The sequence below is a fragment of the Moschus berezovskii genome, chromosome 26, assembly GCF_049115385.1.
Source record: "Moschus berezovskii isolate FMDL1 chromosome 26, NW_MosBer_1.0, whole genome shotgun sequence".
Lineage (NCBI taxonomy): Eukaryota > Metazoa > Chordata > Mammalia > Artiodactyla > Moschidae > Moschus > Moschus berezovskii.
Genome location: NC_142485.1, coordinates 12,179,773 through 12,205,408, shown reverse-complemented (window position 1 = coordinate 12,205,408; position 25,636 = coordinate 12,179,773). Strand labels below are relative to the sequence as shown.

General features: G+C 58.7%; 1 protein-coding gene across 2 annotated transcripts in view; it reads left to right on the top strand.

The window, feature by feature from the left end:
* Window positions 1-1,108: 1,108 nt before the first annotated feature.
* Window positions 1,109-25,636, top strand: part of ADGRA2 (adhesion G protein-coupled receptor A2) — a 35,476-nt gene continuing 10,948 nt past the window's right edge. Inside the window, exons 1-6 of one of the 2 annotated variants that reach the window (XM_055416588.2) lie at window positions 1,109-1,810; window positions 12,899-12,970; window positions 24,306-24,377; window positions 24,624-24,695; window positions 24,840-24,911; window positions 25,192-25,355. In XM_055416588.2, coding sequence (XP_055272563.1) covers window positions 1,545-1,810; window positions 12,899-12,970; window positions 24,306-24,377; window positions 24,624-24,695; window positions 24,840-24,911; window positions 25,192-25,355 — 718 coding nt within the window. In that variant the 5' untranslated portion in view covers window positions 1,109-1,544. Of the gene's footprint in view, window positions 1,811-12,898; window positions 12,971-24,305; window positions 24,378-24,623; window positions 24,696-24,839; window positions 24,912-25,191; window positions 25,356-25,636 lie in introns of those variants that run through there. The other variant, XM_088832523.1, reaches the window with a different exon arrangement.

Below are 25,636 nucleotides of genomic sequence, written 5' to 3'. Positions count from 1 at the left end.
GGTGCCACACACACCCGCAGCACCCAAGAAGGAGGCGGTCATCAGAGAGACCACTTTGGTGGCCCAACGGAGGAAGGGGAAAGGGAGCTCGCCTCAGGGGTCCCCCAAACCCCAGCAGCCTGCATCTCCACGGCAAAGGTGCTATTAAGTGGCAGGATAGGCTGCCTTCCTGGGGAAACTGAGGAAGTAGGCACGCTGGGCCACACTTCACTCTACCCTCAGTCCCCAGCCGGGTTCCTAGCCTGCGTTCCAGCCCATCTAAGACCCGCTGAGAGTTTTCATCGCCACCGGAGTGGCCCCCGCCCATTCACTCATTCTCAGGCCACAACTTGCAGTCACAAACTAGGGGGCGGAAGGGCCCCTTTGGACTGCAGAGATTTGACACCCCAGGATGTTAGGGACTGTATCCTTAGTCAGAGCCGGCCAGCCCCGGCCCTCCTGACTCATTGCAGTGCTCTTCCCACAGCTAGTGGGAATCCCTGCTTTTGCCTTCTCAGTTCTGCCCATTCCCACCCACCAACCCACACACACACGCGCGCGCCCGCGCAGGTATGTGGAAAAGATAGGCCCCTAGATCTGACCTATCTCGGCCTTTGACCCCCTCCTGGCCCAATGACATGCAACCCCCGCTGGGCGAGGTCACCCGGAGGGTCCGAGAGCCTCCTTCGTCTGCAGCTCGTATATATCCTGCACCGATTGGAGCAGGGCTGCGAGAGTGAGCGCCGGGCTTCCAGCCTGCCACCAGGTCAGGGGTCAGGGGAAGCCGAGCCTCAGCAACCCCGGAGCGGGGTACAAAGTTCATTCCCACCCAGGGACATCTCTGGTCAAGCCCGCGGGTCGATGAAAGCCCCAGAAGCATCGGGGTGCAGGCTGGACGGGCAAGAGTGAGGCAGGATTCCGTGGGAAGTGCTAGCGGTTGTGGGAGAGGGGCGGCCGGGAGACGTCCAGGGTCAGGGCGGGCACCGGGGACGCGCGGGGCCTCCGGCCGGCGGGCCGGCTGCGACTCGGGGGAGGGCAGCGGCCTGGCCGCGCATCGGGAGGCGCTAGGGCCTCGCGGACGGACGAGCTGGCGAGGGGAGGGCGCCCTCTCCAGAGGGCGGGCGGGGGCTGGAGGCGGCGGCAGCGGCGCCGCGCCGAGCTGCCTCCATCCATGGCACGGAGCGGCGGCGGCGGCGGCGGCGGCGGCGGCGGCAGGAGCCCGGCGCGATCCGCTAGGTCCCAGCCCGGCGCAGAGCGAGGAGGCGACGCGGAGGGGCCCGGCCTCATCCGGCCCGGGCGCACGGCGCCGAGAGTCGGGCCGCGCCGCCGGGGGCCGCCAGCGCCGCGCTGACAGCCGCGCCCGCGTCCTCCCCGCCGGGGCGCTCGCCGGACATGCCCCCGGGACGCGGCGGCGGGGACCCCGGGGCTCGCCTCCGCCCAGGGCCCCCCGCCCCGCCCTCGGGCGCCCCGGGCCCCCGCTGAGCACGCCTCCCGCCCGCCCGGATCCCTCCGGCCGGCGCGCAGACGGGCCCTGGCGCTGTGGGTCCCCGCGGGGCGATGGGCTGATGGGCGCCGCGGGACGCAGGATGCGGGGGGCGCCCGCGCGCCTGCTGCTGCCGCTGCTGCTGCCGTGGCTGCTGCTTTTGACGCCCGAGACTCGGGGCGCGCCCGGCTGCCCGGTCCCCATCCGCAGCTGCAAGTGCTCGGGGGAACGGCCCAAGGGACTCAGCGGCGGCGCCCCCAACCCGGCGCGCAGGAGGGTGGTGTGCGGCGGCGGGGACCTCCCGGAGCCTCCCGATCCCGGCCTTCTGCCGAACAGCACCGTTACCCTGTGAGTACCCTACTCGGCCCGGCCGGGCCCCGACGAGGGCGCGACAGGAGACCAGACGGGAGGGGTGGGGAATGGGGGACAGAGACGATGCCACCACTTCAGAGACTTCGGGCCTGAGTCCAGAAGCCGAGAAGGGAGGCTTGGGAGAAGCAGGGGAAAGATTAGGGCTCCAGGCGTGGAAGGAGGGAGGAAGGAGCACTGGGGACGGATGCGCCCCAAAGAGAGGCACCGCGGGGCGCCCACTCACCTGTACAGGTGAAGGGGAACGCGCGCTGGCGGGACGCCCAGACCCCTTGGCTTCCTAGCCGGGGCTGGTGTCGCGGACTTCGGGGACCCGAGGTGGGTGGGATGGGAGGAAGGGCTCAGCGGAGATCGACGCCCGCGGCCCAGTTAGGTGGCTGTGGTCGTCAGCACCGCGGACGCGTCCCTGGCGGCACTAGGGGAGTTTCCCGGGTTCACCCCGCGGGCCTGGATCCTCCAGATGGGGGCGCCCCATCCGACCCCGGAGCCTGCCAGCCCCGCTTGCAGCCCATCTCTCTCTAGCTCAGGCAGGAAGGTGGGTTCGGGAAAATGTCTATCCTTGGGGTGCAGGCGCTTCTGATGTGAACGAGACCCCCCAGCGTCCCGATTCCTCTTGGGCCCCTGTCCCACCGCGCGCGTCCGTGAATTGACCTGTGTTCCTAGTCCTGCATCCCTTCCTCCTCCCTCCCTCCTCGGATGTGAAGACGAACTTTGGCCGTTTCTCGATTGACTTCTTCGCGCAAAGATTGCAGAGAAAGAAACCTGGCGGAGGGGAAGGAGGCTGCCTCCCAACCTCCCTCGGTCATCCCGTCGTTCCCTTCTCAGCCCGGGCCTTATTAAGCCTTCACTGGCAACCGGCTCTGCCCGCTGCGCCACAACCCGAGCCCCAGCCTCCCCAATGAGGGTCCGAGATCCCGGCAGCCCACAGGAGAATTAGCGACCGCTCCCCACCGCAGCGATTTCCTGCGCGGACCACGTGCTCCGAGCTCCACGCACGCCGTGGAGTGGGGGTCCGGCCCTGGCGGCGGCCCCTTCCTGTCCCGTCCTAGACCCAGCCTCCAAGCCGCTTCCCCTTCCCGGTCCTCTTGACCCCGGTGGCGACCGTTTCCCCACCACCCCTAGCCCCGGAGTTGGAGCTGGCTCAGGGTCTATCCGATTGTGTCCAGAACAATACAGTAACGACTCTGGTTGGGTGAGTTCAGAGGCTGTGCGCTTCCTGACAGGACACGACTGGTCAGCCTCTGACGCTGGCCGCCTGGCCTGCATTCTCCCCAGCCTGGGGTGGGTGTGTGCCTGTGTGTATTAGCGGGGTGGAAGCCGAGTCCCTCTGCTCTCTCCTGGGTTCCCGCCGCTCAGGGGATAGGGCCGTGGCCTGGGAAGACAGCTGTGGCAGCTGATTCCCGTCCCCCTGAGAGTCCACTGGTGTGGAAGTGTCCAGACAGGCCTGGGCATACCCCAGCCCACTCAGTTCTGAAGGAGAAAAATGCTTGCTGTGTGGAATGGTTGGGCCAGTGTGTCTGAGTGAGTCCCTGCTGGGCGATGAGAATTGAGCTCCGAGAGGGCTGTGTGTGTGTGTGTGTGTGTGCGCGCGCGCCCTGGATCTTTCAGCCCTGCTCACACACATGTGCTGAGGTTAGGGCATCCTAACGTACTGAGGGCAGAAAGAAGGGGAAAAACATTAAAGGTGGTTTTGCAGTACATCTTAGAATGATTTGGCAACTAATGCTTTCCAGCCACAGCTAATTCTCATGGATGCCACTCCAAGGAGACAGAGTGGGGTGAGAAGATACTTTCTCAGCAAGAGAGACTCTGGGTGAAAAGACAACAGGACCCCTAGCTCACATTCCCATCCTTAACCATCCCCAGAGGAAGGGCTGTCCCCCTTTTGTCCCAGGCCACTGACCTACCTGGCCTAAGATACCTTCCAGAGAACAGTCCCCCACCCTTCAGCCTGGTTAGACATCTCCGCAGGGACAACGGACAGGGCAGGCCAAGCTGGAGCAGCCCCTGAGAGCCTGCTGGCCCGTCAGCCCGCCCCAGGGCGAGACTAGTCCCAGCCACAGACATTTGCTTCAGAGACCACCCCACGGACTCCACATAATCCAGATCCAGACTGCAACCCGTCCCCCAAGCTGGCTTCTAAAGGAAAATAGCGCACATTCTCCAGCAGAATCTGGGCACGGATTCTCTTCTAGGGGCTCAGTTCCCCGCACCCCCCCCCCCCAGTAAACCCATCCCTAGCCAGCATCCATCTCGAGTGAAGAAGGGCTGGGAAGGGGCTTCAGCCACTCCAGTCTGGCAGCAAATGGAGGCGGAGAGCACGGAAACCTTCACACCCTCCCAAACGTCTCCCTCGATTATTTTTTTTTTCCCCAAATATCTCCTTTCCCCTTTCTGCCCATGACCTAAGGCAAACAATGGACTCAGGCCAGTAGCCTTTGCATTATAGCTTTCCCCTCTCTCCTCCCGTTTTCCTCCAGAATGGGCCGCCAGCTCTCAGTCCCCTGCACACACCGCCCTGCCCATGTGGGTCCTGTGCGGGCAGGGGGAAAGTCAGGCCTCCACCTTGGGAAGCCTGGCAGGCTCTCCAGGCAGAGAAAGTGCTAGATAAGGTACCCGTCTGCAGCCAGCCTCCAGGCTGATCAGGGGCAACCCTGTCAACAGAACCGCTCACCTCCGGGAAAACCCTTCCGCCCCCACCCTGTTATCTGCAGTCCCGCCTTCTGTTTTGCAGGCCCCTCTCTCCACCCTTGGCTTTTTTTTTCCTTTCCTCTAATGGATTTTCATTTGCAGTTTTTCCAGGAAAGTAGAACTCTTGGCTTTCTTCCTGATCCGTCTGGCCACCCCACCCCCTAGTCTCACAGCTGGTCCAGGGGGCAGCTGTGGGCATGTCCCCGCCACCCCTCCCCCCCACCCTCCAGCCCAAAGCAGGAGCCTTTCCGTGCCTCCCTTGAGGGGTAAGTGCTTTTGGTGGGGAGTGGCTTATCACAGGCAGGGGATGGAGCCACAGACCACTGTGAGCCCCCTGCTCACCCCTGGGCAGCTGCTGATGGGCCTGCCCTCAGATTCTGGGCTCTGGGAGTTACAGAGATGGGGAGAGTGGAGAGGGGATATTCAGGGATTCCACGAAGAGACTGATAATGGGTAACTCTAGAAGAAAATCACCCCTGAGGACCTCCCAGGATCTCTGAGCAGACCCTCAGAGGATACCGGGCAGTGTCATAAGTTTCTGGGCCCCCTGGGCCGAAAAGGGCCTTAGAGACCAGTGGGTCCAGCCCCTACATGAACATCTGACAGCTGAGCAAACTGAGGCCAGATGGGGAGAAGGCCACGTCTTGCCCAGAGCCGCATAGCTTAGCTGGCTGATGCCAGCGTCAGGATTGCTGGTGGTGTTCCCCTCGTGTTCCTTTCAGGTGAGAGTCAGTGTTCACCTGGCTGGACTTGGGAGCCAATGGACACAAAGGCTGATTTAGAAAACCTGGTTCCCTCCCAGCAGGACCCAGGCCCCTTTGACCTGGGAACATTCCAAGGCTGGGTGGGGATGGGAGGCAGGCATGGGACAGTGGACGAACCCTCATCCACTCAGTCTGGGGGTTGCCCACCACATAGGCTGCCCCCACAGGAGAGAAGAAGCTTAGGCCCTGCAGATGTGCCTGGCGGTGGCTAGGGCCCTTTGCTGTGAGTCTGGTGGTCTTCAGAGTACCATGGGGGAGGGAGGCCCCTTCCCAGGCCTCCCCCCACCCCTGCCCCGCCTTGTGCCCTCCCTTCAGTGCCCCTCGCCCCAGCCATGGGGTCCAGTTAGGGGGAGCTGGGGGCAAAGTGTGCCAACGGCCTGCAAGGAACCCTGAGGGGAGGGGAGAGCTGCTGGCTGGAGGGGCGGGCCTACGCGCCTCCCCACCCCCTTCCCTTCCACCCTCTGTCCCCATATGGTTCTCATAAGGCCTGGGCTCAGAGACAGCAGCCAGAGGAAGTGGCTGTGTACAGAGAGCTTTTGTGCGGGAGGGGAGGGGGAGGGGAGAGAGTGAGGAGAAAGGAGGGAAGGAAGGAAAGGAGGGAAGAGGCCCGGGACTCCAGCACACTCTCCCCTCAGGGGGGCTCTGGGACCCCCTGCTTGAGGAGCCCAGAAGAAATCCACGTGCCTCCCTGACTCTCCCCTGACCACCTCCTGGTGTTGCTGGAGGCCACCAGAGCCCAGGTTCCAGGATTCATCAGCCCTTCCTGGAGGTGTTAGGAACCCAGCCCATAGGCGCAGGGCCCAGGGTCTCATCTCAGAAGCCGTAGGCAGACAGCAGAGCCCTCCATGCTTCACTGGGTTGAGTCCTGCTTGCACCCGAGACAGTGGACCTAAAATTCAACCCCTATTCATCCCCAGTGGGGCCAGGACCCAGAATGGGTTATTTGCAGAATTATTCAGAACCCATGCAAGAACACAGCCACTCCTGACCCCCCAAGGAAGTCTGTTTTTGCTACTACGGCTCACCCCTCTGGGCTGGGCTTTCCGGGAGTGTGGAGGTGACTGGGATGCAATCCTTAGTCCTGGTGAGTCTGAGAATTTCCCCCAAAGGCACAGGCAAACCAGTGTAATTTGAACCTCACCATAAATTGACCCTTAAATTTGGGGTCATGTGTTTAAAGGGAGCGAGTGTTCCTAAGTTTATGCCACATGGGAGTCATTGGGGTAAGAACTCTCCGTAAGGAGAAAAAGTTCCAGCCACCTCTGAGTTGATCTCCATCCTTCCATTCCAGCAAGCATGTCATCCCCAAAGCCCAGAGAAGGGAGGCGAGTTCCCCAAGGTCACACAGCCTGGACTGAGAACCCCCTTCACTTCCCCCCCACACCCCTCTGCCCCGCCCGAGGTAGAGCCTTGGCCTCCAGGGGCCCAGACAGAGAGCAGAGGAGCGGAGGGGAGGGAAATGGCCCTGGGCTGGGGCACCAGAAGGAAAATCCGGTTGACTGCTAAGACGGGGCTGTTCAGAGGGGCTGTTTATTTTCATTCCCCCAGCCCAGCCGCTCTGTTCTATTTAGAGCTCAGACACTGACAGGACAAAGCTGCCTCCTCCCCTTCCTCCCTCCTCCTCCTCCGGGGGGCCCCCATCCTTCCCAAACTCCAGAACATTCCTTTGCTTTTAGGACTGGGTGATGGGGGTGGGGGAGCAGAGACACTTCGGAGTGTAGCCCGGCAGCCTCCCAGGACCCCGCTTTCCAGCCCTGGGAGTGGGGAGAGGCCGGCTGGGGGAGCCGGGGTGTGCAAGATGGATGGGGCCAGGTGAGGGGCAGGGGACAGTCTGTCACGGAGGAGCAGGGAACCGGCTGGAGGGAGCAGGCCGGGAGGGAGTTCCAGCCTGAGCTCGAGGGCCCAGACGCCTCCCAGCTGGAAAGCAAAGAGGAGGTCGAGAGCCCCCACCTCCTGCTTCCCTCCCTCCCGCTCCGCCCCCCGCCCCCAGGGCGCTTCGCCTGCTGGGAGCTGTGTGTTGGAGCAGAAACTCTAGACTTCAGGAGACTCAGGGTGGGAAAAGCCGTCACACTCAGGAGTGGACGTTTCCAGTCCAGCCTCTTCTTTTCCTAAGAAGGCACCCCGATTTCGGCTGACCTGCCCAAGGTCACCCAACTCGCAGCCAGATCCCTTGACTCCAGCTCCTGGTCAACCCTTCGTTCCCACACTGACCAATCAGAGCCGTCCTCCCTGGGGAGCGGGCAGGGAGATAACCAATCCGCTTCCTCTACGTGGATAGTGATCCAGGAAGAGGGGCGCCCACCCACACTGATACACGTGTACTTAGGGGACCACTGTGCAACATCAATGCACAGAACGCTTGGTGGGGAAGTGGCGGCAAAGAGAAAACTGCCTCCTGACTTGGGAAACCTGGGGGTTCATGGACCACCCCCACTTCCCCTGGAGCTCTACCCCACCAGACACCCACCCAGTCCACCAGTTGCGGGTGCTGTGTGTCTGGCCTCCAGTGCCAGGAGGCCATAGAAAGCTGTTCTCTGCCCTCAGGAGCCTTGCAGTCTCATGGTGGGGGCTGGATACAGGCTCACAAAGCAGGACAGAAGTGGAGCCTCCAAGTTCCCAAGGAAAATCTCTTGAGTGGAAGGATTAAAGGACTAATTTATGCTTAGGTGTAAAAGATTGATAACAGATCCTTTCAGGTTTATTTATATTTTTAAAAAACCCCACTTTCTTTGCCTAAAAGCTTGAGTCCCCAGTGGTGAAATTTTAGGCCAGGTCTGCAGGAAGTGTGACTGGGAGTAAGTTCCCAGCTTCCTGAAACCGGGTGGACACAGCTACACAAATAGTCCACCCTATTTGACACACCTTCCACCTTCCCTGAGTGGGAAATGGTAGACACCGGGTCTCATTTTTGTTTGCAGTGCTGGTGTATTCCCCAGGGCCCAGCACACAGTAGGTGTTCATGTAGGATTGAATAATGAGTGAGTGGACGCCCAGGGGTGAATGCTTACAGCAGACTCAATTCCAGTGCTGCTACTGCTACTGCTAAGTCACTTCAGTCGTGTCCGACTCTGTGCGACCCCATAGACGGCAGCCCACCAGGCTCCCCCGTCCCTGGGATTCTCCAGGCAAGAACACTGGAGTGGGTTGCCATTTCCTTCTCCAATGTGTGAAACTGAAAAGTGAAAGTGAAGTCGCTCAGTCATGTCTGACTTGTAGCGACCCCATGGACTGCAGCCTACCAGGCTCCTCCGTCCATGGGATTTTCTAGGCAAGAGTACTGGAGTGGCTTGCCATTGCCTTCTCCGAATTCCAGTGCTGGGGGCTCCCAAATCCCCATCAACACATATCAACTACCCACCATGAACACTTGTAGGTTCGCCTTCTCCAATTTCTTGGTTTCTGCCTGCTGACCACCAAGATGCAGTGCCCTTGCAGAGAGGGCAGGTTAGAGGAGAGGACCGCGGGAAGGCCTTGTGTGTAGGAGCTATTGCAAGACAATTTTCCCTCTTGACCTTGACCTCAGGCCTTGCCTGGACAGCTCAGCTTCAAGGCTGAGGTCAGAGGCTGTCTCAGGACATGGCCCTCTAAAGCCTGGGGAGAAGAGGCCCCACCTGGGTGACCTCCTAACCAGTAGGTGTTCGGGGCTGACCGGACAGTCTTCCGGCCAAAGGAAGGCTGGCAGGAGGTCTGGGAGTGCTGTGTGTCCTCTCCAGTATTTCTGTGCCCTGCAGTCAGGCTCAGTGGACATGGGCACAGCCTTTAGGCTAAGATGTGTGTCAGAGCTGGGCCCATGGGCCAGAGGCAGTCTCATGTTTGGAGGCCCCATTGTCCCATCAGTCATGCTAAACTGTACCCACATCCTTCATGAAACTGAACGATGATTGCTAACTGGCATAATACAACATTTGGTAGTTCTGTAGTTAAACCTTCATTAATTGACATTTGTAGCATTTATATTCAGTGGTGATTTTTTTTTTTTTAAGTTTTCAGATGCCCTTGTGGGCCTGGAAATGCTCCAAGGCCCTGGGTACTGTACTCACGGGAGGGGAGTTAGGGGAGGTGGGAGAACGGTCTCACATTGATGGTTATGAGCCTGGGGTCCTTCTTGCGTCAGCAAGCAGACCACCCTGCTCCCCGTGCTGACGGTCTCCCAAAGATACGGCCAAGGTGCCAGCAGCAGGTGTTGGCGACGGGGCCCTCCCAGCTCAGAGGACCCTGGCAGCAGCCTGCATTCCAGGCTCAGGATTCCTGGAGAGCGTGGGGCCCTGGCATGTGTGTGTGTGCTGGGTCAGGTGGGGGCTGGGAGGGTGACACGTGTGACTCTTCCTGCACGTGTGAGACCCCTTCAGTGCAGGCATGAACTGGCCCCACGCCCCACTGAGCAGGGCCTGCGGGACCCCTACAAGGGTCATCTTGGACGTCAGGCTGGAATCTGGCGAGTTCTTGCGGCTGCCCAGAGGCCACAGGGCCCCAACCGACGCCAGCCACTCGCTCCTGTGGTCTCCAGCCTCATTAGCAGTAACGCTGCTTGCTCCTCTTCCCTAAAATAGGACCCGAGCGCAGACGGTTCTGGAATGGACGCCATGTGTCCCCTCTCCTTGGCCGGGTTTCAGATTCTGGGGTAGAGAACAGGGGCCTCCAGGGACTGGCTCCCCTTCCTGTGAAAATGTGACCCTTGGTGGTAGTCAGGGACAGGGGAGGGAGGAAGATGTTGAGGATGCTGGGCTGGGCCAGCCAGAGAGGCAAGTGGCATGGTTGGGAAGAAAACCCACCTGATGGGCACCCTGTGCTGGGGCTGGGAAGGCTGCTGCTGCTGAGGCTGTTGGGAGAGCGGGGTGGCTGAGGGTATTAGGAAGAAGGGGTCAAGACTGCACCGTGTCTGCAACTCTGGACAGAAGCTTGGGGCCACCCTGCCTGTTTGCCTCCCATGGGAGATGAGTGTGGTGGGAACATTTTGCTTCCTAATGGATGAGGTTCTGTGTGTGTTTGTGTGTGTGTGTGTTTCATTTACCCCCATGAGCAGCCTTGTGACTGCCAGCTTCCTTCCTCTCCCAAATGCGGTCCCAAATTCCTGGCCAGACACACAAGGGGCACCTCCAAAGAACTGAACCCGCAGGCACCGTTATTTCAGTCCCCACACTCTGAGACGGAAATAAAATCTTCTCAGCCCGATCTAGGTTGTTAAGACCAAAAGATCCAGTTTTGGGTACTTGGGGGCTAAACCATAATGGTATCAGTGACGTCTTTCCAAGAACTGGAGATGTGGCAAGAGGAGGTCCGTTGGAGGGGGAAGATGCAGTGATGTTGGCCTGGGGTCCCCACTTCTGTGAGTGGCTTAGAGGGTAGGGGATCGGGAGAGCATGTTCTCGAAAACAGGAGAAAAAAAAAAAAATCTCATTTCAAGACCTTCCGGGCTGGGAGTTTGCACTGGGCTGGCCCAGCCAGCCGTGTGGGCTGCAGCCTTCCCCACTCCCACTCCACTGTGCCTTCTCCTCCCCGGCCCACAGAGCCTGCTTCAGAGTGGGCAGGAGCCAGGAGGGAGCTCTTCTGGACCCCCTATCAGCTTCCTAATCTGTCTTCCTCCCAAGACCCAGGCAGGAGTCAGCCCTGGAGAGACCTTGGGGTGGGGGAGGCTGGAACAGATGCCCTTTCTCACCCTTCCTCCTGGTATTTCAGGATCTCTCCCCCACAAGAGGATACTGAGGGGTCCGCCCGCCTTTTTTGACAGTTAATGCAGCCTCTGAGCCTCAGGCCCTGAGTCTATATGAAGAAATGAGGTGCAGATGACAAGGGGCAGGTTTGGATTTAAAACTCACACCATCAGGAGCCTGTCACTGCCAAGGGGGTGACCCAGCCCCACCAGACCCTTAGAGCTGTAAGAGCTGACAATATTATTTACAATCAGCCACCATAGTTAATGGGAAATAAAACCGTCCTCGGGAAGATCACCTGGAGGAGGAAATGGCAACCCACTCCAGTATTCTTGCCTGGGAAATCCCATGGACAGAGGAGCCTGGTGGGCTACAGTCCGTGGAATCGCAAAGAGTCAGACATGACTTGGTAACTGAAACAAGAGCAAAACGCATAAAATGAGAATAAAGGGGTTCAAGAAAGTTCTAAGCATTCATATGATGACCACTGTGATGTGCTTTTTGAAATATCAAGGGGTGTGTGTGTGTGTGTGTGTGTGTGTGAAGCACTTTGGAAGCACAGCACTTCCCCAGAACCCATCCACACGGTCACTGTGGATGACACAGTGGAGAGACAGTGAGGTGGGGTCCAGCAGGGGAGGAGGGGCCTCTCTGCAGAGCGGAGAAAGCGGGGAAAGAGATGAGCTGTCCACCTCTTTCCCTTGACCCACAAAGCCCGTCCCACCCGTGCCTCCATCCAGTCTGTCCTCCACGTGCCCCTTGAACTTGGAGTAGGGCAGATATCTGGGGTCCTCTCACTGTCAGGCTGGTGTGTGCACCCACCCACTTCCAGGAGGCTTTGCGCAGAGCTCCATTGCGCAGAGCTCCAACAGCCCCTCTCATGCCCAGTCCCTGCCCCCTGCCCTCTCTCTTACTGTCCAGCCCGGAGGCTGCCCACTGGAGAGCAGGCCAGAGGCCTGCCCCTCTGGTCCTCCCAGGTCTGCTCTCCGCTGCTCAGAGCAAAGATGGGAAACCCTTTGCAAGAGCTTGGGCTGAGAGAATCATTAAAGCCTTTTTTCTTTTTTTGGTCTCACATGGCATGTAGGATCTTAGTTCCCCGACCAGGGATCGAACCCACGCCCCCTATAGTGGAAGCGTGAGTCTTAAACTCCGGACCACCAGGGAAGTCCCTCATTAAAGCTTTTTAATAAGCAATTAACTCAAGGGATGAGCCCTTTGGCTGGTCTGAATCTCTCTCCTCCCAGCGGGGAGCCTGGCAGAGAATGACTGACTGGGTGGGCAGAGTGGGTTCTGTTAGGAGCTTGGGGCCCCCTTTCCGCCTCCCGCCAGTACAAACAAATAAATAAACGAAGACTCAGAGGCAGAGCCTGAGGCTTGGGCTCCCTGGGGGGGCCCAGGGCTCCATCAGTTTCTGGTCAAGGTTGTAGACAGGCTTAGGGATGCACAGGCACTCTGTTCCTCTGAGTTGGGGGCCTTTGAGGTCAGGTAAGGAGGGGTCCCCTTCTGGTGAGGCCCTCAGCTCCCAGAGTGATGGAGACCTCAAGGAAGGGCAATCCCTTCCACTTGCCCCCACACCTACTGGGCTTCTTGTTCTGCTTACTAGAACTTTCTCTCCATCACTGGCCTCAGGTCAAGGCTGACACCTCGAGCAAGACAGAGCTATCGGGGCGGGGGAGAAAGGGAGGCTGTGGGCTTGGCCCTGTGATTCCCAAGTGGAAACAGGGTGGCGTGCCTGCTTATATAGAGCCCAAGTCAGATCCAGGCTGTGGGATCCCGGGCAGGTTGACAGGTCCGAGCTAGGGCTCAGTGGGCTGACTATATTCTGCCCGAGCTGTTGGCTAGCTCCTCCCCGTGGTCTCCTGGAGCCCAGGGTGAGGTTGCTCCTTGCACAACTTCAGGGGGCGCCACTTACACAGAAGGCAAGTGTTATTCTCCCATCTGTGTTCTCTCCGGTCCTCCAGGCTCTTGAGCAACAACAAGATCACCGGCCTCCGGAGTGGAGCCTTCCTGGGACTGGCCCTGCTGGAGAAATTGTAAGTTCTTGGGCAGGGTGGGCCGGGGAGTATGAGGGGTGCTAACTGCTGAGGGGTGCCACGACCCAGAACCTGCTGGCGGAGCGGGCCCAGAGTCGGACTTGACCACCAAGTGGAGGGCGGAGGGTCTGGTCTGGGAAAGAGAGACCCGCTCCCTCCCCGGAGACAGCAGAGAGGCCTGGGGACACCTCCCTGGTCCAGGCAGGGGTGGGGCTGTGGGAAGCTCATTAACGCTCTTTAATGAGCAATTAGCTCCGAGGGCCGAGCCCCTTAACTGGCCAGAAGCCACCGCCCCCTCCCAGCTGGGGGCCCAGCAGACCAGGCAGAGGGAGGGTTTAGTGTGACTGGGGCCTCTTTCCTGCTTCCCTAAACACAAGCAATAAACAAAGCTCCCAGGGGCCAGAGTCCTGGCCAAGGTGGGGGACAGCGGGTCACATCCAATTCTCCCGCTCCCTGGTCCCCCACCACCCTGATTACTGTTGCATCAGCTGCCCTGTGGGGCTGGAGGTGGAGGTGGGACCTTCGGTTGGCAAAGATCCCGCTAGCCCGAGAGAAGCTCCTTCCCCGAGTCGGGGACCTGCCTCCATCATGGGCAAAGACCGTGCCAAAGGAGAGGACTGAATTGAGCCCTCTCTCAGTTACCTGTTCAGCTGGCAGCTTCCGATCCATGGCCTGGACAACAGCTTTGGGTCCTCTTTTCCACGGGACACCTGGGTCTCCTGTCCCCACTGGAGCCGGACCCTCTCTAGCTCCCCCACCTCCAAGCCCCCCGCCGCCGTCTTCCATCTCTGCTCCCACCCACTGGGCATTCCCAAGGCCTCCAGCAGGGCCCTGTCCCCTCCAGTACCATTTTGCCTAAAAAGCTTAGATCAGAGTGATGGAGGCTACTCAAGGATAAGGCGGACGCCTGCTCTCAAAGAGCCAAAGAGATTACCGTCTCGTGAAACCACAGACCATGCCATATATAGAAAAATGAAGCAGGTTGGGGTTTCTGTGAAGTCCAAAGGAGGGATCAGGGAAGGCTAGAAAGTTCAAGGGTCTCCGTGACATCTTTAACCGGAACAACAATCTCATGAGGTTGCCTCTATGAAGCCCACTTCCCAGGAGAAGGGCAAGCCCCTCTCCCAGTCCCCCTGGGGCTCCAGGAAAGCTTGGTGGCCTGGCTGGGTTTGTGGGGGTGGCAAGGCAGAGCATGTTCCATGTGATCCGGGCATCTTGGAGTTGGGAGGGGTCCCGGGATGCTGGCCATGAACACACACAGCCATGACCAGTCCTTCTGACCATCTGCTCCAACAGGGAGGAAGGGCCGCCACCAAACTCCTTTTTAAAAGACTCATTAGGGACTTGCCTGGCAGTCCAGTGGTTGAGACACAGAGCGTCCACTGCAGGGGGCATGGATTTGATCCCTGATCAGGGAAGTAAGATCCTGCATGCCAACTGATGCAGCCAAAAATTAAAAATAAATTAAAAAAACACTCGTGGAGATGGAAACCCACTCCCCTGTTCTTGCCTGGGAAATCTCATGGACAGAAGAGCTTGGCAGGGTAGAGTCCATGGGAGTATCAAAGAGTTGGATATGACTTAGCAACTAAAAGATAACAAATTTGCATTTTATAGTTATTTTTTCACACAGACTATTTTTTTTAACAAAACGTTTTATTAATTAAAAAAAAAAACCTTTGTATAAAAGTGAAAAAAAAAACACTCGTTAGGTACCAACAAAAAGGGAAAGATTTTCTCTCCCAGGAGCAGCTAAGCACTCGAGAGCTATAATTCCTGCACTCAGCCCAGGTCTTAGAGGGCTGAATTGCCAGAAACCAGATGCTCCCTCCAGGGATCTTTTGGAGAAAGACTAACGGCAGAAGCCTCTGGAAGCCTCTAGGACATCCTTCCAACTTTACCGTCTTGCCTCGTCAGCCCCAGACATGCTGGGTCTGCCAGGTCATCCTTCAATCCCAGGAGGGGAGATTTTCTGATGAAGATGAGAAGATGGCCCTCTCCCCCCACTCCCACCCCATGCAAACCTACAGTACCCACGGGGACCTGGATCACTGCACTGCAGGTGCATTCAAACCATGGTGAAAAAGTGAAGTCGCTCAGTCGTGTCTGACTCTTTGCGACCCCATGGACTGTAGCCCACCAGGCTCCTCCGTCCAGGGGATTCTCCAGGCAAGAATACTGGAGTGGATTTCCTTCTCCAGGGGATATTCCCGACACAGGGATCAAACCCAGGTCTCCCGCACTGCAGGCAGAATCTTTACCATTTGAGCCACCAGGGGCGCCTGTCAAACCATGGAGGCAGGCAGAGAACAGTGGGACAGGAGTTGGGAGTACTGACTAAATGCTCCTGCCCTGTTAGGAATCTGCTCTCGAGTTGTTTCTTGAGCCCCCTCCGTGTGCCAGGCTGCACGCTGGGCATCAAGAGTAAACACAGCAGGCCAGGTGCCTGCCCCATGGAACTCACCTGCCACAGACAGGACCCAGAAAACAGCCAAGAACTGAACAATAGATCAGGACACCATGAATGCTGCAGAGAAAAACGACAAGCAGGGAAGAGGGGCAGAAAGCACTGGAGTGGAGGCGCTATTTGATGTAGTGAGGTTAAGGCCTTGCTGGAGGTGATGGAGCCCGAGCCCCCGGCAGGGAGGAAGCTGACCGACAGGTCGCCGTCTGGAGGCAGAGGCAGCAGCAGGTGGGAAGGCCCTGGGGTCCAGTCTGTCTGGTAAGCTCGAGGCGCCGAAAGAGGGCAACATGACGGGGGAGTGGTGCGAGGTGGGGTCAGATGGAGCCTTAGGTTTGCTCGTTGGTTAAAAGTGGAGAGACAGGGAGGTTTGTAAAGCGCCTTCTGGATTTCAAACTCTATGATCCTTGGGGGGTGGGCGATACCCACGGTGTTGCAGGAGAAGGAAAAAATATCAAAAAGCCCAGTGACACAGCCATCTGGGCTTTCAGAGGAGGGGAAGCAGAAGGGGTGCTGGGTTCAGCAGGCGCCCGCACTTGCCCGGGATGGAGAGGCAGTGTGGGGCTGGAGGAGCCCAGAGCCTCGAGCCTGGCTGAGCACCACCACTGTATCAGTCAGCCTCTGCCCAGAGACAGCGCTAGGAGGAGATGGATGTGTATCCTTATGTAAACAGGCAAAGAAATTAGTCAGTCAGCTGGGCTTCCCAGGTGGCACTAGTGGTAAAGAATTCACCTGCCAATGTAGGAGATGCAAAAGCCACAGGCTCAATTCCTGGATTGCGAAGACTCCCTGGAGAAAGAACTGGCAACCCACTCCAGTATTCTTGCCTGAAAAATTCCATGGACAGAGGAGCCTGGCGGGCTGCAGTCCATGAAATTGCAAAGAGTCAGACATGTCTGAGCCTGCACAGATACATTTAGTTAGTAGTTACATTTTTTAGCTGCACAGCAAAGCTTTCTAGATCTTAGCTCCCTGACCAGGGATTGAACTCAGCCCCATGGTAGTAAAAGTGCCAAGTCCTAACCACTGGACTGCCAGGGAATTCTAAGAAATTATTTCTTTATCCACCTGCTAATGCAGGAGACTTCTGTCAAAGTGGATTCGATTCCTGGGTCAGGAAGAGACCCTGGAGAAGGAAATGGCAACTCACTCCAGTATTCTTCCTGGGAAAATCCCACGGACAGAGAAGCCTGGCGGGCTACAGTCCGTGGGGTCTCAGAGTTGGACACAACTTAGTGACTAAACAACAACATAAAGAAATTTATTTTAAGAAAATGGCTCATGTAATTGTGTGTGTGTGTGTGTGTGCATGTGCCCAGCTGTGTCTGACTCTTTGTGATCCCATGGACTGTAGTATGAATTGTGGGAGCTGGCAAATCCAAAATCTGTAGGACCGGTCAGCAGGGTGGAGAGTCAGACAGGAATGGATGCTGCAGTCTGAAGGCAGAACTTCTCTGGAAAACCTCGGTTTTTACTCTCAGGACCTTCAAATGGTTGGACGAGGCCCACCCATGTTAGCAAAGTCATCTCCTTTATTTAAAGTCAACTGATAGATTCATCGGTAGATATTAAAACCACATCTTCAAGATACCTCCCCAGCAGCACCTAGATTAGTCACCGATTAAGTCAGTGGGTGCTATAGTCCAGTGGTCCCCAACTTCTTTGGGTACCAGTTTTGTGGAAGACAAACTTTCCACGGACAGGGCGCGGGGTGGTTTCTGGATGATTCAAGTGAATAACATTTATTGTGCACTGTACTTCTATGTAGTGGCAATCTCAGGATATTCCGCCTTGATTTTAGGGTGAGGGTTCGTGCTCCTATGAGAATCTAAGCCTGCCACCGCTGATCCGAGAGGAGGCGGAGCTCAGGCGGTGATGCAGGTGATGGAGCGCAGCCGTAAACACAGATGGAGCCCCCGTTTCTCACCTGCCGCTCACCTCCTCCTGTGCAGCCTGGCTCCTATGGGCCACACATCGGTACCAGTCTGTGGCCCCGGGGTTAGGGACCGCGGCTGTAGTCTGACACATAAACTGATCATCCCAGTCGCTCCCCAGAGGTGGAGAGAGGCCCTGGGCTCTGGTCCTGGAGATGCTAATGATCAGGTCAGCAAGGGCCTGGGAATCGCTGACAAGGTAGGCAGGCGATTCTCACGCCCGTCGGGGTTGGGAACCAGCGGACCAGATGACCCCTACACTGTGGGCCTATTCATCGCGAATGAGACGCCGTGGCCTGGCGTGCAGTTGGTGCCAGGAAACACTGATCTCTCTGTCCTCTCGGACTGGGCCGTCCAGGCTGCCTCGGTGGAGCCAGTGGCAGCTTCACATCCCACGGGCCGGGCAGCAAGTCCCGTGGGAGTTATCGGCCCGCCTGGTAACACAGTCTGGGCTGCTCCAGAAAGTGCCAGAACTGCCTATCCGTGCCGAGTGCCCCTCTGGCCTCTGCAGATGGGTGGGGTGTAAGGGGCCCCTGTTTTGCAGTGCAGAGCCCCAAGGTTAAGGGAGGGGACACAGAAAGGGCACTCCAAGGGAATATGCCTGAGATGATCCCGTGGGTGGACCCGTGGCCCAGGGAGGGGTAGGGTGGGGTGGGGTGGGGTGGGGAGACACACCTTATCAGCTAGGCAGGCTGGACAGGAGAACCTGAAATAGCCTGGCAGGGCTCAAGGATAGTCCAGGCCTGTGACTGAAGAGCCCAGACTTGTGACGCCCTGCCTCTGAGCCCCGTGGCCCACCACCCCTTAGCGTGGACTAGCCTGTTGTCCAGGGGAAAGACCTGTGGGTGATGGGACGGGTGATGAAAGGGCACAGGACTTGGCCCTGGAGTGAAAAGAGGCTGGGATGGAAATGCCCCTTTGTCCTTCAACTTCCGGGTGCCTGTGTAAGCCGCAGGCTTCTCACCTGGCTCAAAGGGCAAGGCGCGGCTCCCTGATGGGCGATCAACGGGGTAAGAGGCTCTCACCCAGGAAGACAGGAGGGGGACACTTCGGGCTCTCGGTACAGGCGGTCCCCTGCTCCTCAGAAGAGCTCTAAGTGGCAAGATGTCACTCCAGCCGCCCCTGATCGCTTGATTCATCCGCAGCCCCCAGCCCGGAACAGGCGGTGGTGGAGACTAAGTGTCTGCGCGGAAAGGACCCGGCGATCGGGTCCCGCGTATCTCCGTGCGTTCAGCAGGGACCCGGCCCCCGGACTTTCCCCGCAGACCCAAGCGGGCCACGGGGCAGACAGCCCCCCGAGGGGGTGGTGAAGGCCGAGGGCGCCCCGGACTGGGCGTGCGGGCCTGCGTGTGGGTCCGCGTGGACGCGCGCACGCCCCCAGTGGCCTGAGCACGCCTGGAGCCGAGGGCCCGGGGTGGGAGCCTGGAGCCGAGGCCCGGGATGATTTGTCGTTGCCTGATTAGATTAATGAGCCCCGGGGGCTGGTATGCGGCGGCGCTGGGGCTCTCATTAGACGCCGATGCTCACGGGAACGGCGGGGGGCGGGCGGGGGGCTGAGGCTCCCCCGCCAGGTGGTTTCCATTAATCTGTGGGCGGGGCCGGGGCCGGGGCCGGGCTCTGGCGTACCCCCGCCACCCACCCACTGCCCTCCCGGCCCGCGCCGGAGAGCAACGCGGCGCAGAGGCTGCCCGAGGGCCCGGGCAGGGAGGCTAATGGGTCCGGGGACAGCCCTCCTGCTCGCTGCTGTAGGCCCAAGGCCTGGCACGGGGTATGTGCTCCGTAAATACCTATTGGATGAGGTCAGAGACAAGAGGGGCCCGGGGCATGCGGGTGGGAAGGAGCCTCGGATCGTCTGGGTTTTCCTCCTGGCCCCCAAGACCTCTCCCTTTCCCCGCCCGCCTCCCCTGGACAACCTCTGTACCTGCGGGGGTGTCGTGCCCACTCCGCAGCCAGCCCTTCCCCCCCCACTTTCTAAGGAACCCTGAAAGTCCTGGAGGGCCCAAGGGAGCTGCTCTGCGGCCTCCAAACCTATAATTTGGTTTTCAAACCCACAAGCAGGGAGGTCTGTGGGGGCCAGAGGGAGCCAGCTTCGTGCTGCCCCACCCTGCCCGAGTGTGGGTACACACTCACACATACACACACACACTCAAATACATACTGTCATACAAGCTCACACACTCAATAGTTTAGTGAGACCTAATTTACGTACTATAAAGTTCACCCGTTTAAAGGGTAGGATCCAGTGGTTTTGAGTACACTTACAGCTGTGCATTCATCATCATAATCTAATTTTAGAACATTTTCATCATCCCCTAAAGCAACCTTGAATCCTTAGCAATCACTCCCTGCATCCTCCACCCTCTGTATTTCCCAGCCCTGAGCAAAAACTGGGCTTCCCAGGTGGCTCAGTGGTAAAGAATCCTCCTGCAATGCAGGAGACTCTCAGGTTCGATCCCTGGGTTGGGAAGATCCCCTGGAGAAGGGAATGGCAACCCACTCCAGTATCCTTGCCTGGGAAATCCCATGGACAGAGGAGCCTGGAGGGCTACAGCCCACGGGGTCACAATAAGAGTCGGACATGACTTAGTGACTCAAACAGCAACAACAAGTACCTACTAAGTTACTTTCTATAGATTTGCCTGGCAATCTACAGAGGCTCACACTGTATGTGGTCTCTGGTAACTTCATTCTTTCATGAAGCATAGTGTTTTCCAGGTTCATCCATGTAGCGTGTATTAGCGCCTCATTCTTTCATGTTTATTTCTTTTGTTATTGTTTTTGGCTGCATTGTGTTTTAGTTGTGGCACACTGGATCTTTGTTGTGGTGCGTGGGCTTAGTTAACCCACGGTGTGTGGGATTTTCGTTCCCTGACCAAGGATTGAACCTGTGTCCCGTGCATTGGCCGACAGGTTCTTAACCCCTGGACCATGAGGGAAGTCTCTACGTCATTCTTTTTTATGGCCAAATACTATTCCATTGTATGAAGATACCATATTTTATTTCTTCCTTCATAAGTTGATAGACATTTGGGGTGTTTCCACTTGGGGGCTTATGAATAGTGCTGCCATGAATATTCCTGTGTATGTTCTGTGTGCGTGTATGTTCACTTCTCTTCGATGTGTACCAAGGAGTGGAATTGCTGCGTCATGTAGGGCTTCCCTGGTGGCTCAGTGGTCAAGAATTCGCCTGTTAATGCAGAAGACACAGGTTCAGTCCCTGGGTCGGGAAGATCCCCTGGAGAAGGAAATGCAACCCACTCCAGTATTCTGGCCTGGGAAATCCCATGGACAGAGGAGTCTGGTAGGTTCCAGTCCCTGGGGTTGCACAAGAGTCAGACACAACCTAGCATCTGAACAAAAAAACAATAACAAACAATGGTAGCTCTAACTGCCAAGCTGTTTTCCAAAGTGGCTGCGCCATTTTACGCTCCCGTCAATAACATAAGGATTCCAGCCTCTGTTTTTTAAATTATAACCATCTTAGTGGACAAGTATTTCCCTAATGGTGTTGAGCACCTCTTCATACATTCATTGGTACTGGTTTAACCTCTTTGAAGAAAAGCCTGTTCACATCCCTTGCTCATTTTTTTCAGCTGGACTCTTTGTCTTTTTATCATTGAGTTGTAAGAGTTCTTTATATAATCTAGACAAAAGTCCCTTATCAGACATATGATTTGCAAATATTTTCTCTCATCCCATGGGTTGCCCTTTCTTGGGTGATATTCTTTCAAGAGCAAAGGTTTAAAATTTTCAAGTCCAGCCTATCAGTCGATCTGCTGTCTTATTGCTTGTGCTACAGTCTTACACACTCAGCTCCTTGAGCTCCTTTTCCCCAAGAAGGGCATAGGGTGAGATTTGCTCCCAGGAGTCCCCTGCCCCCCAACTTCTGCCATAGGAAGATCCTGCTCCTACATGTGGGCACAGATACGGGAGAGGGATATGTCTGGAATCGGGGAGCCTGGTCTGGGTTAGGCGTGGTGGGGGTAGGGAGGGAGGTTCCACGCATAAGCTGCCTTTTCTCCAGGTTCCAAGACCAGGGAGGGCCCTGTGGAAGCAGACAGGTTGGCGGGGGTGGGGGGGTGGGGGCGGGAGATTACAGAAGGACGCACATCATGGACGCCTCTTTGCGTCCTTGTGACCTCACCTAAGAGATGAAGGGATCAGATGAGAAAGACCAGAGCAAGGTTTTGTAACCTGGGTTCCACGAGCCTCTGAAATCAGGTGCATTGTACTGGGGGGTAGTGCATTCTCCTGGGGCGGGACTCCATAGCCCGCAGCAGATACTCAGAAAAGGATTCTGCTCAGCCAGGAAGGTGCTGAACCACCAACCAACCGGTAGGGGCCTCAGAGGCCCACGGAAATACCCAAGTTCTATGTGAGCATCTCCTCCTACCACTCGGGAGGGTACAGCCCCAGAGCTTTGTCCCCACCTTGGGGACCAGGAGACCTGAGCTGCTGGGGGTGGGGTGGGGGTAGTCCCCATCGGGCTATCAATTCAATGCAGGGAGCCACCCCTGGAGAGGACCGGGGACTGGTAGATTGGGCCAACTCTGAGGGCACTCCATCCAAGGGCTGCCTTGCCCACCCCAGAAGCTGCTCTGCGGGTGTGAGTAGGGGTCAGAACCGCAGACACTCACTGGAAGCTCCCCTCTCCAAAGGCCCTGGTGGCCAGCGGGGGCTGCAGGAAACCCGGGGCAGGAAGGGGCTGGGCCCAAGCCGCCTGCCTTGCTCCCATCTGTGGAGCATCACTGGGGCAGCTGGGTGGGGGTTCTTGGGGGGGGCGGGGAGGAAATGAGAATAAACACAGGGAGCAGAGAGGGAAGGGGCGGGGGGCTGCGGCCCGGGCCCCTTGGCAGCCCATGAAGGGAAGTGACACAATGAGGAATGTGTTTCCCCTGCACGGGGTGGGAGGCAGAGCCCTGAGAACGGCCAGACCCCCAGAGGGGCCAGGGGGCACAGGCCGGAGCCGCATCGGAGGCGGGGGCTGTGTGGGTGGGGCTCTGGGCAGCAAGTGGGGCGGGGAGCGGGCAGGAAGGGCAGCTGGGGTGGGGGCCGTCCCCATCTCCAGACTCCACCCTGCAGGAGCCTTCTGGGCGCTGCGTGTTCTCGCACATTCCCTGCCTGCACCCTGGGGGTGGAAGTCACCCCGTGGGACGCAGCCCTTCTGGTGGCTTCCTCTTCTTTCTCAAGGGGCGCAGGGTTACGGAGGCCAGGTCCTTGGTGGGAGAGGGTGCTGCGGTGTGAGGACCCCGGGCCAGGGGCAGGGCTGGGCAGGGGCCGTGCTCCATTTCTCTCTGTGTGTCTGCCTGTCTGTCTCCTCTGCTTATGTCTCTGTCTCTCTGTGATTGCCTGTCTCCATTTCTCTGTCTCTCTGTCTCTCTCTGGGTGTTTTTGTCCCCAGCTGGGTCGCCCGAGTGAAAACAGGCCCCCTGGTGGGAAGGCACCTCCCCATCCTGGACACCCATTTCCTCTCCCCCAGCAGAGAGCTGGCTCAGTTAACCCCCTCCTGCCCAGAATCCAGAGGTGCCCCGAGGCTTTGGCCTACAGAGCCAAGAGTCCCTTCCTGGGGCTGGGGCTGGGGGTGGCCGGGCCTTGGAAAGCAGGTTGGCCCCACCGGCCAAGCTAGGTGGGTTACTCCAGGAACACCACCACACCCCCCACCCCCAGCCACGCTCGCCTCTCTCCTGGGTGCTCCGGGGGGCCTGAGAGGATGCTAGAGAGCAGGAAGCAGAGTGGAGAGCCTGCAGCCCCCTCCCAGTGGGCAGTGAGGCCTCCTGGTGGGGTCTCTGTGAGCCCTGAGCTGGTTTGGTTCAGGAAAGACCCAGGTGGGCCTCGGGGAGTGTGGGTGAGGAGCTGGTCTGGCCGGCCCCTCTCCCGCTGCTGTGACCGCATAGAGGATGGGGCGCTGACGCAAGCCGGGGGCCTGGCCCTCACCTTGGTGGTCCCAGAGGGCTGCTGCGTCTGGTGGGGGTGCTGGGGCCAGGTGGGCACTGGCTGGTCCCCAGGGACGGTCTCTTCAGTCTCTGCCACCCCTTTGGGACGTGGCAGAGGGGAGGGAGGGTGACACTCTGGCCATGCGGTTGAGTCTGAGCCACACACTCGGCCACCCTGCAGGTCACTCCTCCTGGGGGGTGCCCCTTGGCCCTGGGGAGCCTGGGGCACGGTCACCATCTTTCCTTCTGTCCAGTCTGTGACCTGCTGGAGGCCAGCCTGAGGTGACACTTGCCCTGCCGCCTTCTGTCTGCACTGGGCACTCTGAGACCTGGCAGGTGGCCAGTGGCCCCCGTGACCTCAGCTTCCCCGTCTGAGGGCTGAGGGGTGCGGCCGGGTGATGGATAGCAGGCAGCATCCCGCAGCTGCCAGCCAGCCTGGGACTCTTCCTCACCTGCCAGGAGGAGAGGGCCACAGGATTAAATCCAGAATACCTGCCCCCAGCCAGGCTTGAGGAGACTGTACCTTTGTGTGGCAAATCCCTGCGGTCGGAGGAGGAGCCTGGCGGGCTACAGTCCGTAGGGTCACAGAGATTCGGACACGACTGGGGGACTGAGCATGGCACGCAGTCCACAGAGGACGGTCACGCCCGTTTTCAAACGATGCGACAGCAGCCCTGAGAGATGGAGCAACTCGGGGCAGCTCGTGGGAGCTGGGGCCTCCTGACTCCAGGGTCGGGGCCCTCCCCTCCCATTGCCACCGGGTTCACCACCTCGTTTGTCCGTCCGTCCATCCGTCCGTCTGTCCGTCCATCTGAGGCCCTTCTGCACCCTCTCTGCGCCGCTCTGACCAGGGAGTTAGGGAGGCCGCGGGCACCCATCTGAGGGGCCAGGTCCTTCATGCAGCCGGGAACAGGGATTTAGAGGCAAATGGAGACCCCGGCCCCGACTAGGGCAGGAGCTGCCCACCCAGTGGGCAAGGTGTCAGGGCCCCCGCTTGTCTCCCACAGGGACCTGAGAAACAACGTCATCAGCACGGTGCAGCCCGGCGCCTTCCTGGGTCTGGGGGAGCTGAAGCGCTTGTGAGTGGCGTGTCCTGACCGCCCCCGCCAGGCCCTGCATCCCTGGAGGAGGTCCTGTGGATCCCAGTCACCCACCATCCCTCTTCACCACGCATACGGGGTGGGGAGGCAGACACTTCACGCCCCAACCCCATCCCCTTTTTCTCGGCTCCCCACACAAGCCCCGGCCTCACATGTGTGTCCCTCACGCGTGGACCCGTGTGCTGCCACGTGGCTGACGTGCTGAGGGTCTGCGTGTCTCTCCAGGGACCTCTCCAACAACCGGATTGGCTGTCTCACCTCCGGGACCTTCCAGGGTCTCTCCAGGCTTCTCCGGCTGTGAGTGCGGGGCGGGGAAGGTGGGGAGTCGAGGGAAGGCTCCCCAGACCCTCACAGGCCCTGCATTCTCACGGGCCCTGCATTCTCACGGCTCACCCCCAGCCCAGGGAGAACTTAAGATCCCGTCTCCCTGTTCCCCTGCAGAAACATATCTGGAAACATCTTCTCCAGCCTGCAGCCTGGGGTCTTTGATGAGCTGCCAGCCCTTAAGGTGGTGTGAGTATCCTTTCCCCAGGCCCCTGCTTCCTTCCTCAGCCAGGAGGGGGACACATAAACACTGCGACCACATGGCCAGCCTTCTGAGGAGGTGGGGCGGACGATGGGCTGGGCAAAGCCCTACCGTGTTCAGTGACTGCCACAGGCCACCGCAGGGCACACGCACGCATGCATGCGGAGTTTGCCCTCTCCAGCCTCAGTCTCTCCCTGGGGCTCCATCCCCACCCCAGGAACCCAGGGAACCCCTCTGCTCTACCCTGGGTCCCTCCACCCTCTGCAGGGACTTCGGCACTGAGTTTCTCACCTGCAACTGCCACCTGCGCTGGCTGCTTCCCTGGGCCCGCAACCGCTCCCTGCAGCTGTCAGAGCGCACGCTCTGTGCCTACCCCAGCGCCCTGCACGCCCAGGCCCTGGCCAGCCTCCAGGAGGCCCAACTGCGCTGCGGTGAGCAGAGCTGAGCCCCCGAGGCTCCTGAGGCGGTGGGCTTGGTCTCCAGGGCGCCCTCTCTCTTAGACCCCACTGGGGACCCGTCCTCCATCCAATTTTCTAAACTTCCTTGGGGAGCGCTGCTTGATTTGTGTTTTTCATCTGATCCTACTGTGGGGTGACAAAGCATGCTGTGGAAAGCAGCACTTTTACTCGTTCAAAACCCGCCTGTTCCTCTCCTCTGCTTTAATCTCTGGAGACGCTCCAGCCCCCTCCTTCTGAACTAGGGTGGGCTCCAG